We start from the raw sequence: 26,097 nt of genomic DNA, 5'->3' as shown, positions 1-26,097 counted from the left end.
CCCCCCCCCCCCCCCCCCCCCACAGGTGGCCCTGCCCCTGGACCCCGCCAGGGACATTCGGCGGCCCCCGGACCCCTGTCCGACGCTTTGAAAAAATCCTGGTGAGAAGTCTGTACGGCCTGAGTCTTCAAGTTAACGTATTGTGTGGTCCCGCTTATGAATATTGATTAGCCTTCGCTTTCCTCTTCGCTGATTGGCTGAACCATTAATTGAATTAACTCCTCCTGCCGGCTAGACGCAGGTGCAGATGTCGGCTCTGTGGGGTGAACGTCCGAAAGGTCATGGCATGGAGAACGAAAGAAAACCAATTTCCCCTAAAAAAAGTGCTGTAATTAAGCCTTTTACAGTACTTTATGCCAAAAATTTTACTTGGATCATTTTACCAACTATCTTATGCCTATCTATACCAAATGTTACTCATACCAGGGTACAGGGGTGCAAAATATACCGTTATAAGACCGTCAACAACAGTCGCACGGAGCTAACGTAACAGCGCAGCGAAAATACCATCGCTAGCGTTTCAACTTCGGATAACAAGATATAAGTACTGTTGAACTCAGTAACGTTAAAGTTTGTTTTTAGTTGCCTTTGGCGGTTTGACCTGAAATAGTGTTACGCTAAACTCCTGAAGAGAAGTTAAGTTAAGTGACTGCTGCGATTATCATAGATATGCCCCTAAGAACTGATACAATATAAAGCCTTCTGAATAGTCTAAAATGCGAGAGCCTTAGGCGGGCTTCGCTCCCCCTGGCGGGAACACTGCTATATACGGGATCATGAGGCCCCGCTTATGAATATTAATTAGCCTTTGGCCTCCTCTTCGCTGATTGGCTAGGTCTTTGATTCAATTAACTCTCCGGCTGACGCGCACAGGTGTGGCTCTGTGCGGGGTCACGGAAGGTCACGTCAGGAGGCCAAAAGAAAACAAATTTCCCCTCAGAAAAGTGCCAAAATTAATCATTTTAAAGTTGTTTATGTCAAAAATTTTACTTGAATCTTGTTACCAAGTATCTAATGCCTATCTATACCAAATTTCAGGTCATTTAATTGTAATACCAGGGTACAGGAGCCAAAAGTGTCCTTTTTTGGTCAAAAATTGGCCAAAAATCGCAAAAATAAGCATTTTGTTGCACTGTACACCAAAAGTGTTATTGAATTTATATGAAGGGATTATCAAGGCACATCTGTGTCAAATTTCAGCTCATTCGGTTGCAATACCAAGGTACAGGAGCCAAAAGTGTCCTTTTTTGGTCAAAAATTGGTAAAAAAATCGCAAAAATAAGCATTTTGCTGTACTGTACACCAAAAGTGTTATTGAATTTATATGGGGGCATTATCAAGGCACATCTCTGTCAAATTTCAGCTCATTTGGTTGTAATACCAGTGTACAGGGGCCAAAAGTGTCCTTTTTTGGTAAAAAATTGGTAAAAAAATCGCAAAAATAAGCATTTTGTTGTACTGTACACCAACAGTGTTATCAAATTTATATGGGGGCATTATCAAGGCACATCTCTGTCAAATTTCAGCTCATTTGGTTGTAATACCAGGGTACAGGGGGGCCAAATATACAGTTTTGGTCTTAAGATGACCAAAAAACCTTAATAAAATCATTTAAGAGGCAGATATGGAAAAAATGAAAAAAACGTCCGAGGGTATTGGCCCACCCTACCCTTGTACCAAATTTCAAGTCATTCGGTTGAGGAACAACGGAGATACCGTGTTCTGAAGATTTGACAGGAGAAAGAAAGAAAGAAAGAAAGAAACATTACGAATACAATATATTTCACCATACCTATGGTATGGCTGAAATATAAAAATCTATTGTTGGTTGGGGGAGGTACCAGTACAGAAAATTCAGGTCCAGAGGATCATTTCCAGATCCGTACATGAACCTGGATCTGATCGTCTGTGGAAACTTGAGAACTGGCAATACTCAAAACAATGGTAATTGGTCAATTTTGCCACAAAGGAATCTGTTTGGTGGATTATTGGATTCTCACTGTATTTTAAAATCCCATCTCCACTAATGTAATAAAGGCTAACTGTCTCTGTACCTTTGACTGTAGAAACTTGGTGCAATTGACTATAAACTCTACTTGACTTCGCTCTTGTTGTCTTCTTGGACCCCGGTTAGACCCCAAATGGCTGCCGACATAATGTGTCCATTTTGTAATTGGCGAAACCTGTTCCTCTGTTGTTGTTTTTCAGGTCTGTTTTTTTCGGATTGGTCCAAGAAGAAAAAAATGTTTTGCACCCGTATGATGTACTGGTCCCTAACCAACAGTTAGGTGTAGGGACTATACAGACTATACCATACTATGTGTGTTTAGTCCATGTTCAACCTTCCTGGCCACTTTGATTTCATACTGAAGGCAACTTTTTTTTTTGGCCAAAATTTTTTTTTATTCGCTCGCTCGCATCAGTTTTGGAGTTCCCGGAGGATGTCATCCATATAATCAAATCAACATGGCCTAAAGAAAATGGCCAGAAAGTTGACATTTGAAATTTAATTTTTCAACTCTGATTTAGGGTTTGGGAAAAAAATCTACGTCGTTTCACGTCATTCCAAATTCTACACGATTTCCACTATGAATGATCAGTCGTTAAAAGCAGCGTTTAATTTTTCCGCCAGACCGACGACTGTCCCCGAAGGACCAGTGCGAGTTTCCTATCGGCATTCGGGGGAAATTTCGACATTATAACCCTCTAAAATGTTCAAAAAGCCATTTCCCACAGTCTAAGGAGCAAATAATAGTTAAGTGAAGTTGCATACGTGTCGCCGAGAAAAGGTGGGCGGGCCGCGAGGCAGGTCCAATTAATCTTCTCTCCACCAGGCTGCGAGTTTTACACTGAAGAAATCATATCTAATTCATTTTCATACCCTCAACTGACTGTGATATACAATGCCCAATAAAGTTTGCTGAATACACATTGATTTAAAGTGTTTCAGATATTCAAATTATCCCGTTTCACTAGATTTCAACTGTTTTACTAGACCGCCCTGTTCAGAAGTGTCTGCCACAAATATTACCTTCAGAAGTTGCTTTTTAAAGAGACTTGGCTACATTTACAGTACTTAGATTGCTCGTAGACGCGATTCATGAGTCTGTAAACACACACAAATATATACAAAAAAACACCCACCATTTTGATCGTTATTCTCAGCTGATATTTGACAGTCCACCAATCAAAGCACAGGTTATTTGAGGTGAACCAATCAGAGCTTAGAACATGTAACCATATTGGCATACCAACGTCAGCCGGCACGCCATGACCTGAATAGAACAGTTTTCGAACAGGTTTTCTATGCAGTTCGAATCGCTCCGCGGTCCTTAGCAACACGTTGCTAAGGAAACGCTTCTCGCTCGTCAGGTGGATGAAATTTCATCCGAGTTTTACAGCTGCTTTAGACCTGATTGGCGGCCTTTCTACCAAGATTGTGTTATATCTGTCATAGAGGAATATCATGTAATCTCGATATGATCCATTTTTGTCGGTTTTTATAACTATTATGTCTAGTTTCCTGATCATATTTGTTACACGATGAAATTGGCAAAATGGTGGTGCCATTCTGAGCTAAATTTTCGACGAATTTGAATTTCGGGGCAAATGCATTACGCCTTCGATTCTTTTTTCAATGACTAGTGTGCCAGAATTGTTGCATTTTCTACTATACCTCTTGTGCAAATCTTGTTGGTTTGAAATCTGGAAAGGTTTGTAATTCCATGTTTACTGAGGTCACCTTCTCGACTGTTTTAAATCCAAATGTTGCCAGTCGGTGGTTTGGTTGATTCGAATGCAATCGACTTTTAACACAAGTATCGGAACCAATATACCTCTCCAGTGTTTTCAAAGGATGGCTAAGGAAAAACTACACGTGAAAACGGAGTGAATCGAATTAGCAAATGGTATCTTAGTTTTACGGTAACTAGTACGTAAATGCAATGGTGCGGGTCCGGCGTGCGCTCTGTGGAACGGGCGCTGATGCTAGCACGGAAGCGTTCCTTTTCGGACGCCTCTGATGAGGTGGCCTCGCGCGGTTTAAATTTAGGCCTTTTTCGCCCTCGAAATTGATAATGTGCCATATACCACCTGAAAGAAGAGATTTCGGTCTATTTTACGCACTAGACTTTCTTTCGTTCTGAAATCTGCTGCAAGGTAAAACGCAGCGGGGAACTTGTGCTAAAATCAACTGATTTCAGATCATATCATCAAACGGGTACAGGTAAAAGTCGGTTTAAAAAGTACGTAGGAGTAAAATAGAAACCTTAAATATTGTAAAGGTGATGAAATATTGATTGTACATAGTTGTAAACTCGAGCGACAAGCTTTTTGGTAGGTAGTCCCGACGCCCGGGGTTCATGGAACGTACATCTGTCTCAAAACGGCGCGCTGTTCGCTACGGCAGTCAGTTAGAAATTTTGAAGTTAGATTTAGTTCACTTCGGATTGGTATATTGACTTGAAACTCGGAATTCATAAACTGGGAACCACCGTAAACAAAATTCTGGTGATAAACTTTAAAATTTACGGAAAGAGGAGCTGTCCCGGTTGGATAATTGCTAAATCGTCAAACCCGGTGCGTTCTATTCTGGAATCAAAATTATGACATGACTATACGGAATATCGGGGCAAATGCATTACGCCCAAATAATCTGTAATAAATCTTATACTTTTAGAAACTAGAAGGTTTGCTCTTTCTTACGCAGGTGATTTCCTGTTGGTTTGAAATCTACAACAGGTTCAAAACAACAGGGGAATTTACGCGAAAGTCACCTGATTTGGGGTCGTATTTATGACAGGAAAACGATACAAAATCGGTTCAAAAATCTATCTGAGCTAACAAGGAGGCTAGAATACTGTGAATGACTTGAAATTAAGAACATACGCAGTTGTATACTTCAGTGACAAGCTTTCTTGTGAGGGGTGTTGACGCGCGGAGTCATGGAACGGACTACTTTCTCTTGCGGAAGGAAAAGAAAACTGCATAGAACTCTCGGCATGGCGTGGCGGCTGAACGTTAACATGGCGCCCCTCCGTCACACAATCACTATTTCATTGGCAGAAATATGTTGAATAGTAGTCCTCTTTTAAATATCCCGTGATAGAAATCGAACTTGGCTTATGACGAACATACGTCAAAGGCAGTCTTGCTTTGGTTTTCGTCTTGGTTCGATCCTGGACGCGAACTCCACGTTCGCAGGGTACATTTTTTAAGTTATGTTTGCAGAAAGGACGCTAACATATACACACGTACACAGGTAGAAAGAAATATGGTCTTTAAAAAAAAACGAGGTTTTAATCAGATCAACTTAACTTATGCAAAAGGTTCCAATACAACTTTATTTTAAGCACAATAATAGCAATAAAACACAGCCAAATGTGTCTGAATTTGTGACCGTGGCCGGCCGGCGTCTTCAGGAATTTCTCACTCTTGTCTTACTTCTCGGGAAAATGGATGCCATAAATGAAGCCGGTCCTGTCTGAGTTCAGGCCGTTTACATGGAGTCTTCTTTATGATTTCCTAATGATTTACATTAAATCCACGGCATGTTACTTTCAGACATGTCTTACGTACAATTGAAAATAAATAATCAAACAATCCGTGAGCCTTTCACTTGCAACTGCTTACCCACACATATGAAGCATTTTTGTTCTGTGAAAGTACATACATTCAGCTAATTGAAAAAAAAAGTTTTATCAAAACTTACTAACGAGCACAGAAGATAAACACCTGAGAAAGATTGCTGCGGAAACTTGAACTAAAGGCTCTTGCGATATTTCAAGTTATATGTTTAAAATGCGTCAGCCGTATACCCGCTGGTGATTGGAAGAAAAAACATGACGCTAGAATGGTCCGTTACTATGATTAGACATCACAGTTGACAGTTGGCACGGTTAGGCCGGCGTCATCAGGGTGCTGGTAGCTGATTGGAAGCTATGAATATATCTCTCCTACGATTGGACCTCGCACATGACAGTTAAGCCGGCGTCATCAGGGTGCTGGCCGCTGATTGGATATTGAAGGCGATGATTGACATCTGCTTGGCCACCTCCCTCCAGGCGGGTGCCGGGTCTGTCGACCGCTCGGCGTCGAAGATGGTGTCGGTCAAGCCGGGGAAGGGGTCCGACACGTACTTGTTGTGTTTACTGGGCGCCATCAAGGTGTGTCTGTAAACAACAACAAATGTCAACAAACAAGCAAGACATGTAACAAAAGTTCTTTGCAACTCCAGGTTCTCTATAAACAACAACAAATGAGTTATGTCAACAAACAAACGAGGTATGGAACAAAAAATTCTTTGTAACTCCAGATTCTCTGTTCTCTCAGGGCTAAGAAAATCTTCGAAACGCTGCGCGGTATTGACTTTTAAGCACCTATGCCCTCTGACCCATTGAAGAATTATTATATCCGTGAGGTCACCACTTCGAAGTAGATTAACAGTCTTCTCGGAGAAGGACACAGAATAAACCAAAAATTCTGTACATGGGGTTTCGTCCTTGGTGATATCAACGTTGTTTGACCTTGATGTACGTACCTGTAGAAGGGTCTTCCCGGCAGGCCTAGCGGGTCGATGAAGGCGCGCTCCAACTGCATCAGCTGATCGTTGAACATGCGCACTTCGAACGGGCTGGGAGGGTACGTAGGGAAATAAAATTGCGTTATTGGTTTAAAGTTTGAAGCTTTTTATTGTTAGATTGTTTGTTTATTCAGCAGTGAAATTACAGTGTTTACGAGTATATATGTATTTTTTCTCCCAAGATCCCACATAGTACCTGAGGTGAGAGCGATGCATATCGACGAGGTCATCCAGTTTAGATAAAGGATATTCATATTCAGGTGGGACATTAAGAAAAGAAAGAAAAGCGACTTGCATAGAGTGGACACTTCGGATCGTTATCGAAATGTTGACGTCTATCTTTAAGGCAGGAACCAAACCATGTTTAAGGTTCTTAGAATGTTGCTCTCTTTCTAACAACGTTACCCTCACGAGACAGATTCCCTCTCCCAGCTTACTTGTTCTTGTCGATGGCCTGCAGCCGGCTGTGGAAGGCTTGGGCGGCGTCTGTGAAGTTTTGGATGGCCGAGTCCAGAGAGTCTGGAGTAAAAAACAGCATCAAACTGACCTGTTAAACACTCTTTCTATTTAATGTGGAGAATTTTAAGGACTTTTAAAAGATGCATTTTTAACAGTAGAACATATAGAAACTCCTATGAAAATGAACAAAAACCTCTATGTTTGTTTAAATCCATACTTACCTGAAGAAATGCCCTGATTGGCCAAATCGGTGCCGTACTCCGCCTGCAGGTCAGAGCGCATGACTCCAAGGTAATTAGCATATTCCATCAGGTCAAAGGGCAGGATGACGGGGTCAGCGAACCCCCTGACCAGGTCAGCCGCCAGCTGGGCGATGCCGCGGTTGAACTTGAACCCAGGGTCAATGATGTCGGCCTGGAGATGGAAGGTCTCGTACCCAGTGTGGTACAGGGGGTAGTTTGACACACCAAGTGCCTGCAGGAGGTACGACTCACATGTAAACCTCTTTTGCAGTCATTTTATATAAACTTTGTTCAACATGATGACCAAAAAAGAGTGTAAGTAGATATAAGATATAAATGGATTTGATGTTTCTTGTCAAGAGCTGTAAAAAAAACAATGAAAAGAACCGTTTAAGTTTCTTCCTTCTACAAGACGAAACATTGATCTTTAAGTGAATGAGAGGAAATGACTCACAGGGTCAAAGGTGAAGCTGAGGTCAATGCAGGACACCCCAACTCTATGCACGAAGCCGGCAAAGTCGCTGCCTGAGCCCAGGAGACTGATTCTGGTTGGAGCGAAAGGAAACATTTCTTGTAAGTCATACACAAGCCATAAGAGCTCGGAACTGAACTGAGAGCTCGTTAACAAGTTATTGGGTAGCAAGGCTATAAGCACGTTCATGGTTCCCGATGTCGCATGCGCAGTGGCAGGAATTGTGGGTAATATGTCAAAAGTGAAGGCCCCTAAATTGTAAACAGTTCTCGTCTCAAACAATGTGTCACTTCGCACATAAACACTATCCAGACGTGATTTATCTATGTCTCACGGGCCTTCCTGTTTGACTATAATCCACCACAATTCCGGTCGGCGTCGCTGCTCATACTTCTTCCGAATGGTGTATGAGGTTATTGAGTGAGATATATTAATATTTTATAATGTACCTTGGTTGTGTATCCGCGTCGTTTGGGTCGATCGGACTGCGCTTGCGCCAAACGTCGTACATCGTAGTGCCTTCTGGGACGGTTTCCGGCCATGGCAACTGGAGAACAGTAAGAAATGGTGAATAATATTTTTCTATCTATTTCTATTTTCTGTTAAAAACGCGAAAATTAGGACGCTCTGTCTCTCTCAGATCTTCATAGAGGCCATGGAACATTACGAATTACAAAGCACAATACGTGAAGATTGCAATTGATGAACTTTTCAAAAGGAACGATAGACTTCTAGTTATTTATGACCATTGACCTTTTCACTTTTGACCGAGTCACGCGTTGGCATGGTCGCGTACCAGATGTACTGGGCCACCCATGATAAAGGATCATGTATTAGTATGTCCTGGAGCGAAACTTAACCTTTACATTCCATATGAAACATTACCAGTCACGTAATCAACTAGTAACGAGAGTTAGCAAATTAATTTTCTTTCAGAGGAAATGATTTACCCGTTTGGTGGCTTCCCGTACTTCTTGCCGAGCAGATGGGGATATTCTGGGTCGCAACGTGTAGGTCGCTGTGATAGAAATATGAATCAAAATTGTAACTGTGGTGCATTTTGACCAAAAGTGCTTTATTCTTTTATAAACATGTGTGACAGCAACTAAGTTTGACATTGCTGATGAAAAACAGCATAAGTGTGGTTGTGCCTCTTAATGGTATTCAAATGAGCTGATCTATATCTGTATATGTATCTATATAGCCAGTATAACCGCCCTTCGGCGTACCGGCTGATGTCTTTGGACGTACCTGAATTCAGTTACAGTCCTGAATCTTAAGAACCAAATAATCAGTGACGTCGCGACACGTCATTGATCTATTCATGAGCATCAGCAGCTCACCTCTGACTGCTGTGTCGATGTTGATGTAGACAACCGCCCTCGACGCCAGCTTTTTGTGGAACTCCTGAAAGAAGGAGCTGATTAAGTAAGGAGTGGAAAATGAATATAGAATACACCGTCTTTTTTTCAAATGCGCCAGAAGTTGCGAAAAGTTTGTGTCCTCGAAAAAAAAATGTTACAAAATAAATTCCAACGTCCGAATCAGGTATTCGAATTTTCGAACGCGCCGGACCCGGCGTGCGCAGAGTGCGTTTGAATTATTCGATGGAAGCCTGTGTGATAAAACTTCGAAGCCTGTGTGATACGGCTTTTTATCACCCGGTCCGGAACACCTTTATCGAGCGCTATGTAGGCCTGGGTATGACATAAGACGTCTTAGAACTTGCTCCACAATACTAAAACATGAGCAACGTTCTCAGTTTGCGTGAAAAAGTTGTGTACCTCTACGTGCTCCATGGAACCGTGTATCCCATACTCCTCCCCGTCCCAGGTACAGAACACCAGCGATCTCCGCGGTCTCCAGCCTGTAGGAAATAACGACAAAACGTTTCTGTAACGGAACGCGTAAGTCATTATCTGCATCCATTAAGGTACACATTTTTAAGAGCATGATTGATAACGGGGGCCGCCCTAAGACGGTCCCCGTCGTAAGACGGTACGGATTTTTTGCTGATCTTATTATCCATAAGTACACCGTGTTTGTTGCCACTGACTATGCTGATTACAAAGGTAAATAAACCAAGTCCATGCACACAGCTTTAATTTGCATTCCAAGTATACTTTAACATATTTACTTCATGTTTTTTAAGAGCAGAATTCTAACAGTAATGTTGACAGTGCTGAACCACTGCGGTCACCGGCCTCTGCGTATTGGCGGCTCGTGTCGCTAACTATACGAACTCATCCAAGCAGTCACACAACTGCCATGATACACATAAATAAATCTCCATAAAACACTATGAATATGGGTCTTCAAATGTTTGTTGAGTAGAAAAGTAACCAAAAGGAAGCGACATAAACATTGCCACCATTGTACTCCCAAGGGAGTGTGGCCGTGAAGGTGGCAGACTAGAGAACGCTCCAAAGATTTATTTGACTGTAACAAATGATTCGTGCTGTCTATGAAAATAAGACTTGACAGAGAGATGTAGATGATATTTTCATATAATCAGACAGAGTTTTGTTGATCTTGGCGGTGTCGTTTTTTCGTAATGGTTTTTTTAGTCGGGCATTCACAATCAGTGTATTCAGCCCGTTGCCCGTAAAACATCAGCTAGATTGTTCTAGGTACAGCCTTCCTCATGTGAGACAAGAAGTACATACAGTCACGATTTTACTGTCAAAAGAAAGCTAAAATATCATACTATTAATTTTTTTCTGTGTACGGAGATTTACCACTTACTTCTGAAGAGAGCAAAATATAAAAAAAAGCGTACCGAGTTAGGCACACTGTGCCGCGTAGCACAAAATTGGAAGGTTACATACACGAAATTGTCTCTCAGTGTTTGCCGCTCGTAACACGCAGCGCGAAAGGTTCATGAACCACATGAATGCATTTCTTATTCAAGTATGTTGTTCAAATCTATGAGTAAAAAATTCAGTCATCAAAATTTGACCACTCTCAGGCAACTAGCGATGGAGCGCCATGAGTTTGAGCGCAAGAAAAAGCGTACCGTGTTGGGGCACCTCCCGTTAACAATGATCTATTGTTGACCGTCGACCTATCGTAGAGGGAATGTGATCAACCATTCGAGAGCTATCAAAATTTCTCCGCCACCCAACTCCAAATCACATTGCAGTTCCATGTCCATAAATTCAGTAGCTGTGTGCCCAAAGGTCTTAAGTTCAAGACATTTTAGTTACTAGTAATCGTGATGTGAGCAAGATCTTACGTTCTCTTTGTAACTAGCTAGACTTGACTTTAAGTGCAATTCTCCTCGAAGTAATGGTACATGGTAATATAATTCATATTTTTTTAAAGTCTACAAGATGGTATTTTGAGTAAAGATTTCATCAAAGCTCACCCCGTTCGACCATCCTCATGAAGGCCCGGGTCACCTCCACCATAACGGCGGTGCCGCTGGTCGGGTCCACCGCGCCCAGGGTCCAGGAGTCACGGTGGTTCCCCATGATCACGTAACGGTCTGGAAAGATGTTTGAAAAACTTTATGGCAAACTTTAATGCAATATTGTTACAACAGTGAGTCCGGTATACGGTCATGCGCCAGACTGACATAAATGCTGATCGATAAGATGAAGTTTAGCCGGGGAACCATCCGATTACATCCGGTGGTCCAACACTCGCTGATAGCAATTGGATGGTGCTACGCCCCAATATCCATTGTCCTAAATATATCAGATTTTTTTTATCCAGGTTTGACATGTGCTGTCTTGTTCGTCACTTTACGTGGCCAACAAAACAGCTATTCATTAAATGTCGGCTGCCTTTCTTGATAAGTAAATGATCCACACCAGGCTCCACTCTCCCCCTGATGACGCCGACTGTGTTGAAGATGTCTCTCCGTTCGTTCCGCACGCGGATGTTCATCTTTATGGACCTGGGGAGGCGCAAAAACGTATGTCAAGGATACGAAAGTGTTTGTCAAGCATATGATTTGACAAGGATATACTTGACAAATCAAATTGAAAATGTTTGCACTGGACTTCAGAGCTCACAAATGTGACTAGACATCGACGCCATGTTGGTGACCTGCAGGGATCCAAGATGACGACCGTGCGCTATGTTGGTGAGTAAATGATGTGACATGGAACCAATATGGCGGACAATAATGTACGATTTATTTTTGTTAAATCCACTCGATCTTATCCGAGGTGTTGCAAACTTTAAGATTGTTTTTCAAATACGACACTTAAAGTACTCAGGGTTTCTTGCTGGTGACTCTATAAGACAACTAGACAGTTTGAAGTCCTTACCGAGCCCAGCTTGCCGAGTCGAAGCCCGGTCCCAGGCGGTAGGTGATGTTGAGTCCTCCCGCCCACTCTGCCGGGGCGGCTGGGCCTCCGATCGCACTGAAAAGTGAATAGTAGCGAATATGTTAAGGCTCCTACATTTTTGATTTGTTGTGGAGATACGTTTACTCCCCTTGATCCAAATGGTGATGAAAATAAGCAAGAGCTACATAAAACAATGTAGTTCTAATCTTCCACTAGAGCCTTTTTTTTCAAATGACAGATCAACCATACTATAGATGAACTGACGCTATTCTCGGACAGCTATGTATGTGCTAAACGTCAATTATACAAATGCTTAACCCTTTGTTAATTTAAACACACGGAACCGGAGATTCCACTGCCATATGTAGCATAAAAGAAACTGCAGTACTTGAGGATGTGCCAGGCGTCGCTGTAGCCGATGGGATGTACGGGTATCCTCGCCAGCGCGTCTGTCTCGTTCTGCTCAATCCGGAACATGTAGTCTGCGGAGGGAAAAAATACATTAATAACGAGTTTAAACAAACTCAGCCACGTTTTGGACCACACCTTCTTGCTACGACGCCTAGCGGTGAGAAGTAGCTTTACAGCCCTAAAGCTACTGTTTGAATAAATCTTGCTCTTAGCGCCCCTTCTTCTCCGCCAGCGAGAGATTCATGTAAACACAGTTTAAAACCCCAGTTACACAGTCGACTAGCATCGAATGCATTTGTTGATCGAAGGAAGGTCGCCCGATTGTAAAATCGACGGAGGGTAGGGCCTAAAAACATACCCCGAGCAACCGTTGAGCGTCCAAACTTTAAATAATGTTACTCTTGATTTCCAACGTAGAATATGACGCAGGACGTAAATGTACTATCTAAAAGATAACAAGAACGTCATGAAAGAATCATAATTCTTTATCTATGAAATTCGAATTTTGAAGATAGATGAAATTAATAGCTAGGTCACGGTTTGAAGTACGCATGTGCAGAGTGATGCATTGTGGGTAATATATAGAATTCGAAATATTACCCAGAATAAATCACGTTGCACATGCGCATCTTAAGACGTTTTTTTTTTATGACATGTGAGTCGCCCTACCTTTAGCGGGATATCCCGGTGTGAGCGGCTCTCCTGCGCCTGCGCTGTTGAGGATGTTTCCCCTCTGCACACCTGACCCCGGCAGGTACCAGCCGCGCGGGTACATGTCCGCCTCCCCGCCGCTCCCCACCGTGTCCTCCGGGTCCGTGTACAGGATCAGTCCAGCAGCGCCGAACTCCTGCGAATATTTAGCCTGAAGGATAAATAATAACGATAACAATGAGTCAGTTCGCGGTTTGGAGTGCTACATGTCCGCCTCCCGGCCGCTCCCCACCGTGTCCTCCGGGTCCGTGTACAGGATCAGTCCGGCCGCGCCGAACTCCTGCGAGTATTTAGCCTGGAGGATAAATGATAACGATAACAATGAGTCAGTTCGCGGTTTGGAGTGCTACATGTCCGCCTCCCCGCCGCTCCCCACCGTGTCCTCCGGGTCCGTGTACAGGATCAGGCCGGCGGCGCCGAACTCCTGCGAGTATTTCGCCTATAGGAAAACAACAACAACAATGAGTCAGTAGGACTCTAGCTCCTACGACTTTGCTCCCAGCCGCGCGGGTACATGTCCGCCTCCCCGCCGCTCCCCACCGTGTCCTCCGGGTCCGTGTACAGCATCAGACCGGTGGCGGCGCCGAACTCCTGCGAGTATTTCGCCTATAGGAAAACAACAACAACAACAACAACAATGAGTCAGTTAGGACTCTCCTACGACTTTGCTCCCAGCCGCGCGGGTACATGTCCGCCTCCCCGCCGCTCCCCACCGTGTCCTCCGGGTCCGTGTACAGCATCAGACCGGTGGCGGCGCCGAACTGCTGCAAGTATTTCGCCTACAGGAAAAAAATGGGGGGGGGGGGGGGAAAGAGCTAGTTCGTGGTTTGAAAGTCGGATATGCAGTGTAATGCTTTGTGGGTAATGTCAAAGTTAAACCCACGTCAAAGCCCCGCTGAACCCACGTCTGTGGGCATTCTGCCTATAGGAAACATAAAGTTCTCTATTAAGCCCCTGTCACACATTTAGCACCCTACTATGACTTTCCCCCAGATCGGCGGCGCCGAACTTCTGCGAGTATTTCGCCTAAAAGGACAAAAATGAAAACAATGAGCCAGTTCGCGGTTTGGAGTGCGGATGTGTGCTGGAGCGCGATGCTTTGTGGGTAATGTCAAAGTTGAATGTCCCGCTGGACCCACGTCTGTGGGTATTTTGCTTGAAGGAAGCGAAAGATTCCCTGTCACACATTTAGGACTCTCCGACGACTTTGTTCCCGACTACTTTGTAAGGGACCGGTCACACGTATATGGAGTGCGTAATACTATAAACAACGTACAAGTCCATGTATTGATATTCTTTTAGGTTAGGTGAAGTTTGCTTGGAAGATATTTTATGTTCATGACATGACCATACAACTTTTGTCTAGTGAAATTTAACTAAAAGCAACAGTTCCTCTGTAGATATAACTGTTTGTAGTGAATGAATGATTTCAATGCTATATATAGAGGTATCTGCAAAGAATGACTCACAACTTCTTCAGAAAGATCTGAACACCCTGGAAGAATGGCAAAGGAAATGGCTTATGCAGTTCAATCCTGATAAGTGCTATATCATGCACATAACGAACAAACGAACACCAAATGTGTCCCCTTACCAGTTTTGTGGTCAGACATTAGCAACCACAAAAAGCCACCCATACCTAGGTGTTACGTTAACAACTGGGCTGAAGTGGGGTGTCCATGTTAACAAAATAACAACCAAGGCTAAACAGACATTGGGAGTGATCAAACGTAACTTGTGGGCATGCCCAGCCCGCGTAAAATCACTTGCATACACGTCACTGGTAAGACCTAACCTTGAATATGCTGCAACAGTATGGGATCCGTATACAAAGAAAGACAAAGATAAACTTGAAAGGGTACAGAACCAAGCTGCCCGATTTTGTACAAACAACTACAACAGGGATGCTAGTGTTACCAAAATGAAAACAGATCTACAGTGGACATCACTTGAAGACAGAAGGACGTACCGACTGGTGGACGTACCGACTGATAAGTATCTAATACCAGCTCAAAAAAGAACAAGAAACAGCCATGACTTCAAGTACCAGAGTTTCCAAGCTAGGATTGATGTGTTCAAAAATTCGTATTTTCCCAGAACTATCGTAGATTGGAATTTGTTATCACCAAGTACAGTAGGGGCATATACCGGCATCTTCTCTGGATAGTTTTAAAGAACGCTTGCAGTTAGATGTGCAAAAGCTAGGTGTGACGGATCCGGTTCAGTGTAATATAACCAGCTGCTGCCGCGCCGCGTGCCTGCGAAGCTGGTGTGTTACGCCGAATGGCGGTTATACCGGCTATATAGATACAGATACAGATACAGATTTCTCGGCAATTGTACATAGTACAGTGCATGGCAACACTGCCAAAGCAATGCGATACTAGGCTAGTTGACGGTACAAAGACGGATGAGAAGCGCCCCCTACCTTTTCTCCGCGGAATATCTTCCCGTAGCGCGCGATGACGACCTTCCCCGTGACGTCAATGCCCAGCTGGTCCCGCAGGCGCTCGTAGTCCTCCACGCGTGCGTAGTTCACGTACACCACATCTCCCTGGAGTAGGGCGGAAATAGGGGCATTTACGGTAGATACTACTGGCAATATTGATAGTAACATGGCGAAAGTAGGGGGATTTACAGTAGCTACTACAGTTGCGAGTTGTAACATCCCTGGAACATGGCAAAAATAGGGACATTTACGGTAGTTACTACAGTGGCAAGTTTCAACATAGAATCTTTAATGACACGACAAAGATGCAGTGACTTTCGAAGGGTCTATAACAACTAATTACAGTACAACTAAACAGACATATATGTATTTCTATAGGTATGAATAAATCAACATATTGGGTCTAGCATGTCATTTACACTATTAGTTCCACGGTATAAGCATTCGTGGATATATTTGGCTACTTGCGCACAGTAAGGGCTATCAAGGAGGTTAACTCCTTGGGGCTATCAAGTCCCAGAATGTACATGTAGTTGAATTTATCTATCGAACAGAGAGTAGCAAATTCTTCAGAGCAAACGGAAAGTAATGTAAACAGCTTTGTGCGTGCACGTGACTTACGATGATTAACGTCATTATACAGTTCATTACACAGCGGATTACCGCACTCTTTTGTTAATTGAACCAAGGAGGTCTTTTTTTTAACCTCCTTGATTGAACGGAATCCCAGAATCTCGTGGTGGTGCAGTCCAGCTGAATGACCTCACTTTGTTGCACCAGCCTGATAATTGCACGAAATATGCTGGCAAATGAAATGGGGTGTGCAATTAAACGGCTTCTCCTACTGTAGTGGTTTTAACGGTGGCAAACTGTACCTTCAAACATCAACTTGTTGATCCAATTAAGATTTTAACGCAAAATCAAGTAAATGTTCGGAACATTCAAATACTCTACAAAAAACGGAGATTAATGCCCCATCTGAGAGGACGCCCCTAACCAAAGCTAGGTACACATTTTCACCTACGTCAGGTGGGAAAATTGGTGTAAAATGCCTTAAACCCCGAAGTCTTAGATTCTTATGTATGTAAAGACACACTAGAAATGAAAATTGCAAGTCCCAGCAACTAGTCCATGGCTGATGGAAAATTGATTTCTTTCCCAAGGAAATTAGTCTGCTACTTGTAGACAAAACACCTACGTCAAACCTCACCTGTCTTTCCATATAAGGGCAAAGGTGCAACCTTTTCTTCAGACTAATCATTGTATCTTAGGTAACACATTCATATATTATTTGCTGTAATACACTGCGTTTTTTTTTTGTCAGTCAGTACAGCCAAAATGTACGAGGAAGCACACCCTGTTCTGTTCCGTCCCTCTGGGCCCGGCAGCGGCCAAACCATCGGGCCGCCGTCCCTACCCCCTCCCGGCCATCAGGGTGGTTCGCGCGGGCGTGTCCGCCGTGACAACACCGCACAGGTCAAGTGGCAGCGCATTCAGGAAGACCGGCATTGGCGGCAATCTTCTACTGACGAGGTAACAGAGCCGGAAGCGGTTAGCGTGGAGCTACAGATTTCGGAGAGCGCGCCTCCGAACCAAAGAGCCCATCCACACCGGCAGTCGGCAGAGAAGCCACTCCAAGCAGATGCGAAGCAGGCGGAGTCACTCCAAAGAGAGAAGGCGGAGTCACTCCAAGAAAGGGATGATAACACCATAAGTGTCATTCTCCATGGCGACACGTCCACAGATGAAATACTCCCGGGTGAAGTAAGCGGCTTCCGTGCTGTCTGTAGTTTCATCCGCTCCCACCCAATCTGCGTGACCTCCTGCACTGCTGTAGTGGTCGCCCTGGTCGCCGTAGTGCTAGCACTCGCCGTTGTGGTATCCATCACGAAAGGGGAAATATCGCAACTGACCGTCACTGTAGACGCTTTGAAACATAATTTGAACAGTCAGAAAAGCCTATTACTCAATGCATTGTTACAGTGTCTTGAGAAAATGGATAAGATGCCACAATCTTACGATGAAAATAAGAGCAAGTGGCGAGAGCAAATCTTTAACCAGTGTCTTCAAAATATGACGGTTAAGGCGGAGGATATAGACTGTCACGAAGGATACGCCAAGTCGGGTGACACCTGCTATAAAGCGTTCAACATAGACAAGAACTTTTGGCAGTCGGCTCTCTTCTGTCGCCAAGACGGCGGCACCCTCGCCATGCCCCGAGACGCCGAGACCAACGCCTTCCTGATCTCCCTGTACACCTCCGTCCACAACCGCTCGTCCTTCTGGTTCGGCCTGCACGATCAGAGTGAGGAGGGAAGCTTCGAATGGCTGGACGGTACGGCGCTTGGCGGCTACACCCTGTGGGCTCCAGGACAGCCAAACAACTTCTACTACGTGGAAGATTGCGTTGTATTCTCTCCCAAGTACAGCAACGTCACTAAGAAGCATGAGCACCAGTGGTACGACGCGCCGTGCCTCCGACGCCTGCCCTTCCTATGCCAGCGCGCACCGGGACAAACATAGGCCACAGGCCATACTATACTGTCAACATCTCTGTATCATTTTGTAGAAGCTTACAATCTACAAGGTAAAGCTACACACAAATGTTAAACCTTACTGGTAGTGCTAGCAAGAATACACAAGAACATTTTACTTCAAACCACCAACATTGCGAACACATAGAGACGTCATAGTCACGTGACGCCACAACAGAATAAGCTTCTGTGAAATCAATATTGTTTGATAGAACCCCTGGACCCATGTGTACGTCAACAAGCTAAGACCAGATGATGATGTAAACGGATTGATCGTTTAATTGATAGATCGGTCATTGATTGGCCGATCGATCCATTAAATAATCGACTGATGTACCGCTGAGGACCTGCCCCCACCTATACGCTACTCTTTTCATGTGTGGTGGGTTCTTCAACGTGCTCCAGATGTGGCTCTCCTCAAACACGGGACCTCCTTTCAATCCGACAGTCCCTAGTCGAAGCTACATGTAGGTACTCATTTCTACCTGAGTAAAGCGAGAAAAGTCTCGTTAATTGCCTTTAACAAGGATACAAGATCCGTGACAAGGCAGGATTTGAACCCGGAACCTCTTGGATTCTGTGCCAAACTAGCCTGGATACCATACCCCAACCTCAAATATCTTTCGTGTTGGGGTCTGGCAGGATGGCTGTAGAAAGGTTCTCGAAGGCCCTTGATCAGAGGGAGGAGAACCTAGGATTGATGACCACTCACACCACAGGTAGCCAGCTACAACACAGCACAGTTGGTCAGCAGGCTATCACGGTAGCGAATCAGGTACTTAGTGGTCACTGTTATGGATTTAAAAAATACAGTTGGGGGTCTTTAACCAGTCATGGTAGGGTGTAATTACCTCCTGTTGATCCTGCTACTGTTCTATTGGTGGAGTTTTCTGCCCACTATATGGGCAAAATTGAGAAGAGTTCCTATGTCATCCTGCCAGACCCCTGCACGATAGATACTTGAGATCGGGCTGGGGTTTGGTAACCAGGCTAGTGCCAAACACGTAGTTATTACGCCACTGCCCTCACCTGCACAGTGCCGGGCGCGGAGTAGGCGTTGAAGGGCTGCACGATGGACGACAGCCACTGCTCCGTCTCCGCGTCAACCGCTTCTTCAAACACGGCCGTCCGGAACCGCTCCCTGTCGTTTCTATGGCAACAACGGGTCATATAAGGTTAGGTGTAACTTGATCACCAGAAACCATTTTCCAATGTTACAAAGTACGAAGCAAATAATAGCCAAAAAAATAGCATGGATGTAAAAGCAGAGCTAAGACTGGCTTCTTGTATTTAGTAATCTAGGGCTACATAGCTGCAGTAACTACCGATCTAGCAGTGCTATGTGACTGTGCTTATGGAGCTGTGTTGCTATACTCACATCCAACCATCTAGCAGAGTTCTGTAGCTACACTTCTATGGTAACAAGGGGCCATAAGGTCATGGGTATTCTTGTATTTAGTAATCTAGGGCTACATAGCTGCAGTAACTACCGATCTAGCAGGAATATGTGACTGTGCTTATAGAGCTATGTAGCTGTACTCACATCTAACCATCTAGCAGAGTTTTGTAGCTACACTAACATATCTAGCAGGGATATGTATCCGTAACTACACATGCAATGTAGCCGAACTTACACATCTTGCCATGTACTTTCCCACTTAGCAATGCTATGTAGCTATACTTACCAATGTAGCAGGGCTATATAGATGCCCGTACCCATCAGGAGTGCTATATATACTTACTCATCTAGCAGTGCTATGTAGCTGTACTTACCCATCCAGCATTGCTATGTAGATGTACTTGCCTATCTATCAGTGTTATGTAGCTGTACTTACTCATCTAGCAGTTCTATGTAGCTGCACTTACTTATCTAACAGTGCTATGTAGCTGTACTTACTCATCTAGCAGTGTTATGTAGCTGCACTTACTCATCTAGCAATGCTATGTAGCTGTACGTACTAATCTAGCAGTGCTATGTAGCTTTACTTACCCATCTAGCAGTGCTATGTAGCTGTACTTACCCATCTAGCAGTGTTATGTAGCTGTACTTACTCATCTAGCAGTGCTGTGTAGCTGTACTTACCCATCTAGCAGTGCTATGTAGCTATACTTACTCATCTAGCAGTGCTATGTAGCTGTACTTACTCATCTAGCAGTGCTATGTAGCTATACTTACCCAACTAGCAGTGCTATGTAGCTTTACTTACCCATCTAGCAGTGCTATGTAGCTGTACTTACCCATCTAGCAGTGCTATGTAGTTGTACGTACCCATCTAGCAGTGCTATGTAGCTATACTTACCCAACTAGCAGTGCTATGTAGCTATACTTACTCATCTAGCAGTGCTATGTAGCTGTACTTACTCATCTAGCAGTGCTATGTAGCTATACTTACCCAACTAGCAGTGCTATGTAGCTATACTTACTCATCTAGCAGTGCTACGTAGCTGTACTTACTCATCTAGCAGCGCTTTTTAGCTGTGCTTACTCATCTAGCAGTGCTATGTAGCTGTACTTACCCATCTAGAAGTGCTACGTAGCTGTACTTACTCATCTAGCAGTGCTATGTAGCTATACTTACTCATCTAGCATTGCTATGTATTTGTACTTACTCATCTAGCAGTGCTATGTAGCTGGGACTGTCCCTGTCCGGGTAGGACAGTAGGATGTTGTAGTTGGTGACGTAAGCGTCGTCCAAGCCCTGTTCCCGCCATTTCTGCACCACCCAATCAGCGTACGCCTTGCTCTCGGGCGTGCCCGCGAGATGAGGTCCTGACGTCAGGTACCTTAGAGTGACGTAGAGTACGGGTTAGTGCTATTAACGTACCAGTATCAATCATAGTCTCTAACACTTAGTAACAGACTAATTACGCTGGCTATGGAGAGAATATTTACCAGGGGAGTTTTGACACCACAGGGAAACAGATAGCCTTTCTGAGGACTAACTCTCCTGGCCAATTCTTCAACCTATTTCGGCCGAAGTCTACAATCCAAAACTCATTAAGTAGGATGAGAGGACAAATTATACAGCGGTAACAGAGTACCACACAAAAGTGTGCTAGTCGATGTATCTATAGTTAACGTTGATTTAGGGTTAATCATAGCCTTCATATAAGGCGTTGTAATGTTTTCCTTTCAAAATATTCAAGACTGGCTTGATTGCTACGAACGCGAAAAGCTTTACAATATATCATCGCTTAAACAAACAAAGAATGGGACATTGAACTGGAGCCTTTTCTGGAAGCAAGATTCATCACTTTGTGCCTATACTTAATGTTTATGACTGTACGTGAAATCAAAAGCTCGCCCTTAAACCATTCTTTGGTTGTTGTCGATATTGCTGTTGGGAAAAGTGTTTTCTATAGATGCATGCATGAGACGTTTATAGCTTGAAGTGTTTACATATCTGAAAAGAATGATATATCGCAATTAAGGCTACGGTCCCAATTGCAGCCGGGCTCCGAAGCCACAAATTTGTCCCAGTGGACTATTGGATACCGGGTGCACCCCTCTGTGTACCCCACGGGTAGGTCATGGCGTCTGTTTGCTACTGGGTCCCGGGTTCATTTTACGTTCGACTTGAATTCAACCCGGTGCCCGACCGGGAAAATACCATGAGAGCAGCAAGGTGTTCCACGGGCCCACGTAGGGTTCACACTCGAAAGTGCAAAAAACCAAAAACAGTGTGAATCCTGTATTTTTATCTTAAGTAGTAGATGATTGTTTTTTTGTTGTTTTTTTTTGTTTAATGTACTGTCAATTGTTCGTCCTTACGGGCCATAGTGCCTGACAAACAGACAACAAAACAGCCTGCGTACTGCCCGGTAGAGCACCTATGTCCAGTTGTGATCGCAGTCTGCCTAAACCAGTCTCAACGTGAGAATAACGAGGTTGTAATCTCCCAGCAGATACTACGGTGCCATAAGATAGTATCAAAGCTGGCCAAGGAGTATAGCCGGCCTAAGGGAGTCAAACGGGCACCGGTCGCATACACACTCCTTGGCCAGCTTCACTCCTCTGCCAGCTTTGACACACTATGTTATGCTATCGTAGTATCTGCTTGGAGATTAACGAGGTTGTATGTTTGCGTGTTGCACCACAGCTATGTCAGCATTTCCCTGACCTGTCAAGTGATTGTTAATTGGCCAACGATATCCAGACTTGCGCGTCTCACTTTTACATTGTCCAGCTGGGTGCAGAGGACGGGATGTTGTAATCTCCAAGCAGACACTGGTAAGCTTAGTCGTTTTCCAAGCTGCCAAAGTAAAAGAAAGAAAGAAAGAAAGAGAGAAAGAGAGAAAGAAAGAAAGAGAGAGAGAAAGAAAGAGAGAAAGAGAGAAAGAAAGAGAGAAAGAATAACTGAGTAAAATGAATATAGCATCCAAACAACTTCTTGAGATGGTAGTTTGACCCCCCAAATTAAGCTAAGACGAAGTAACGGTTTGGCCTCCCCAAACATATATACGCTTTTAGATTCGGGACATTGACCGTGAGGCCAGGTGGACTTTTGCCTCACTCAAGCAAGAGGTTCGTTGCACTTAGATGTAAACACGGAACTGATACGGACTTGAATATCCGCACTCGTGTTACTGAGGTGCAGAGGAATTTGGTTGTGGGCGTGAACCAGACTGGCGGTTTGCGGTGTGCCGCGCGATAACTTTACGACGCCTCCTGTTTGTACACCATCATGTACATCGTCAACATGATGTCACAGTAAATGGACACGTTATTAGCTTGTGTTTAACAAGCTCTCACTATTGTGGACTTATTGGGCCTCCTTTATGATCTATTCTCCAAGCAGAGGTTGGGTCGGGGGTATACTGCGGCAGTGTTGTAGGAGAATTTCTTATCGCCGAGGAAGAGGTACGAAATCCCGGGCACTATTACCCCGACTCAACTTCTGCTTGGAACATGAAAGAGGTGCTTATTAAAGCTTGACTTTATCATGCCACGCACGTTATGCCCCTGTCAGTGTCACACATTAAGGACGTTTCCAACGACCTAGCTCTACTAACTTTGCTCCCGACAACTTCACAACCAAGGTCGGCGCTGGGTTGGGAGTGGCCTGGAATTCATCTTGATCCTGTTCTAGCTCTAGTTCAACCTTCGGCTAGAAGATAAGAGGAGAGTTTCGGGAGGCCATGGCCGGCTACAACTTACAAGGACCAGCAAAAACGCGCTAGAATACCTCCGGTACCATGATAGCTGGTGTGTTACGCCGAAGGGCGGTTATACCAGCTATATAGATACAGATACAGATACCACTCTGCTCGGAGATTATTCAAAGTCTCAGGCATATGATTTTGTGTATGAAATATTGTCTCCATTAATGATCATTAATCGTGCTTGCCAAAATCCAGCACGCGTGTGCTTGGAGATTGATATTTACACCCATAGCTACAATACTGTTTAGATACAGGGTGCTTACGGAGTTGAGGACTCTTGGAAAAGGGCCAAAATCTGCGAGACCAATTGTGGTAACAAAACGTTTATATGTACACGTACCTACTCCGATATATAGATAAGAACACGATGCAGAGAAACGTTATATACGTTATGTAAACGTTATGTCCAAACCTTTTTCCAGCAATTGTCTAAAGATAACGGCAAACTAAGATTTTACAAACATATCAAAACCGAATATGCCATGGAAACCTATCTATACCAGAACGACGCTGACAAGAGATTCAATGTATGTAAGATAAGAATCAGTGCTCACTCACTAGAGATAGAAAAGGGTCGTTATAAAAAAGTGCCAGTTCAAGATAGATTGTGTAAATACTGTGCGACGGATACAGTGGAAGATGAAATACATTTTATATGTAACTGCCCCCATTATGAGGACGAAAGAAACAACCTTTTTGACACAATCAAAACATTATTTCCAACTTTTCACCAGTTAGTAGACCTCAAAAAAACTATATTTCTGTTAAAATCACAGAACCCACTAATCATTAAAGAAGTGGGACTTTTCATCAGCCACTGCCTCCAAAGAAGAAGTCAAACCACCCAGTAAAGAAAGTAGAAGCATGTACATAGATAGCTGACGTGTGTGTATTTAGAATAGACACTTGTTACTTTTCACTGTCTGTATCATTGCAATTAGCCTACGGGCATGGATTTGCAAATAAATATATATATAGTCTTAAATATCGTAGCTCTGGATTCATTTTCGATACAAAGTTCTAACGTTACTGACCAACCCCTAATCAACTGTGTGGTCTGTTCTTGCGTTTTGCACGTATATTGAGCAGAAATTTCATTTCATATTAAATTCAGAGGTCGTTACCCTCCTCTCAGGCAGGCCTGTACACTGTAACATAGTTTACTTGGTACACATCCTACCGTAAGTTTTCCTCGATGTTTTCAGCGCTGATCTCGTCCCTCAGCGCCTCGGCGACCCACGCGTCCCCCTCCGAGAGGAAGTCGGCGAACTCCCCGGTGGACGGAGCCGATCCTCGGGAGAAGTACCCGATCAGCACGCCGACAACGATCCCCAGCACCCCGACAACTACCGAGATTAGAATCACGCGATTCCTGGACATGTTCCCCATATTTCAGCACTGTAGTATGGCCGTAAAACTTCCCTGACGGTCAGAAGAACTCCAGCACCGTCCCCCTTACACACAAGGATCCAATCAACTATCAAAACTAATCGGTTGTTCTTGACTCTGACGAGGGGCTAGCTTTAAATTTTCTCTTCAACTTCCTTCCTTGATGTTGAGTGCCTGTTTGTCACCGTGCACACATTGTAGAAGTGTCAACACAACAGCCGCCAACATGAGGGATTGGACCTGAGTGTTTATACAGGGACGTGTGGACGCCTGTTGAGTTAGCCGGGGTACCAGACTTTTTCCAGGGCCTATACAAGTTAACTCCGAGATTCAGGGCCAACATAATTACAGGGAAATCTTATCACAGGCTACCCTTCTTCCGGATCTTAGTCATTTGGTCTGTTCGGGACCTGGAAAAAGTCTGGCATCCAGGGTAAACTCAGGGAGCCTGTGGTAAGATTTACTTGGGCCATGTTGGGCCTACAGCTGAGGCACGTTGGCCAGTGTTGACCCTGGCTTCGAGGCTATCGTCAAGACTGGCGACGTTTTCATGAAAAATGACAACTGTTAACGACTACAGAGGCCGACACAACGGGCTTTCATTCTTCGTTACGCGTTAAACTCGTGGCCAGCGAAACTAATTGGGACATGTTGTGGCGCGGCAGGGTCTCCAAACACTTGTGTGTTGCGACCGTTATGGTTATAACATGTGTCCCCATAAGTTCTACGTAGAGCGTAATCAGCCAATTTAATTTTACGCAATTCGTAGTCTGACCGCTCAAAATTTAGTGTAAAACGTACGGTGTAATCGGTGCATTCTAAATAGTGCGTAAAGGTGCCTTAATTGTAGCGCAAAGTGACGGTAGTCTGTTAAATGTACTGTAATACGAGCGATCGCTGTTGTAAAATCAGTTGTTTATATCTGGGGAATATGTACATACCAGAACGTCAATTGGATTAAAAGTTGGTATTTAGATGAAATAACTGGTTAATATGTAAATCAATGTTTTGCCAAGCACCTGGTTTTTGCCTACTACTGTGTCACCATGACATCATCGCGAGCGCTCGTATATGAAGCTGCTGGCTCCTTGAATTTATCATTGAGCTTTGACCCTAACGTAGCCTCCCCTCCCCGTTCGTAATAAAGGGGTTAGGCAAATCTGATCTTGTTTTCTGACTGTTCTTCTGCTGTCGATTTCTATTTACAAGTGCCACCTCTGTCAAGTAGTCTTTATGTGTACAGTACATGGGAAAGGACAACCTCAAGCCAACCGCACACATCGTCAGGAAAGACACTGGAGCCGCATATTCCCCATTTGGAGCTTTATTCGAGCCAACTCGCAAACATGTTTCGCCTTGTGGCTTCCTCCTATTGCCTTTATATGCACC

The 26,097-nt window shown here is 44.1% G+C and overlaps 2 protein-coding genes across 2 annotated transcripts; both read right to left on the bottom strand.

Annotated features, from left to right (window-relative positions):
* Nucleotides 1-5,474: 5,474 nt before the first annotated feature.
* LOC118416363 (N-acetylated-alpha-linked acidic dipeptidase 2-like) lies at nucleotides 5,475-13,320 on the bottom strand. The gene is made up of 14 exons (XM_035821456.1): nucleotides 13,132-13,320; nucleotides 12,440-12,533; nucleotides 12,031-12,126; nucleotides 11,569-11,654; nucleotides 11,121-11,240; nucleotides 9,538-9,620; nucleotides 9,097-9,160; nucleotides 8,704-8,771; nucleotides 8,203-8,300; nucleotides 7,736-7,826; nucleotides 7,261-7,513; nucleotides 7,018-7,099; nucleotides 6,539-6,631; nucleotides 5,475-6,170 (listed from the first exon to the last, which is right to left on the bottom strand). The coding sequence occupies exons 1-14, from the start codon at nucleotides 13,235-13,237 to the stop codon at nucleotides 5,981-5,983; spliced, it is 1,524 nt and encodes a 507-aa protein (XP_035677349.1). The 5' UTR covers nucleotides 13,238-13,320; the 3' UTR covers nucleotides 5,475-5,980.
* A 199-nt stretch (nucleotides 13,321-13,519) lies between these two features.
* On the bottom strand, nucleotides 13,520-24,944 carry LOC118416362 (N-acetylated-alpha-linked acidic dipeptidase 2-like). Its single transcript, XM_035821455.1, has 5 exons — nucleotides 24,500-24,944; nucleotides 20,767-20,940; nucleotides 19,186-19,306; nucleotides 15,602-15,727; nucleotides 13,520-13,612 (listed from the first exon to the last, which is right to left on the bottom strand). The coding sequence occupies exons 1-5, from the start codon at nucleotides 24,706-24,708 to the stop codon at nucleotides 13,520-13,522; spliced, it is 723 nt and encodes a 240-aa protein (XP_035677348.1). The 5' UTR covers nucleotides 24,709-24,944.
* Nucleotides 24,945-26,097: the final 1,153 nt, after the last annotated feature.

This window comes from Branchiostoma floridae, chromosome 5 (assembly GCF_000003815.2).
Source record: "Branchiostoma floridae strain S238N-H82 chromosome 5, Bfl_VNyyK, whole genome shotgun sequence".
Lineage (NCBI taxonomy): Eukaryota > Metazoa > Chordata > Leptocardii > Amphioxiformes > Branchiostomatidae > Branchiostoma > Branchiostoma floridae.
The sequence above is the reverse complement of the archived record's forward strand: the minus strand, read 5'-3'. Positions and strand labels throughout refer to the sequence as shown.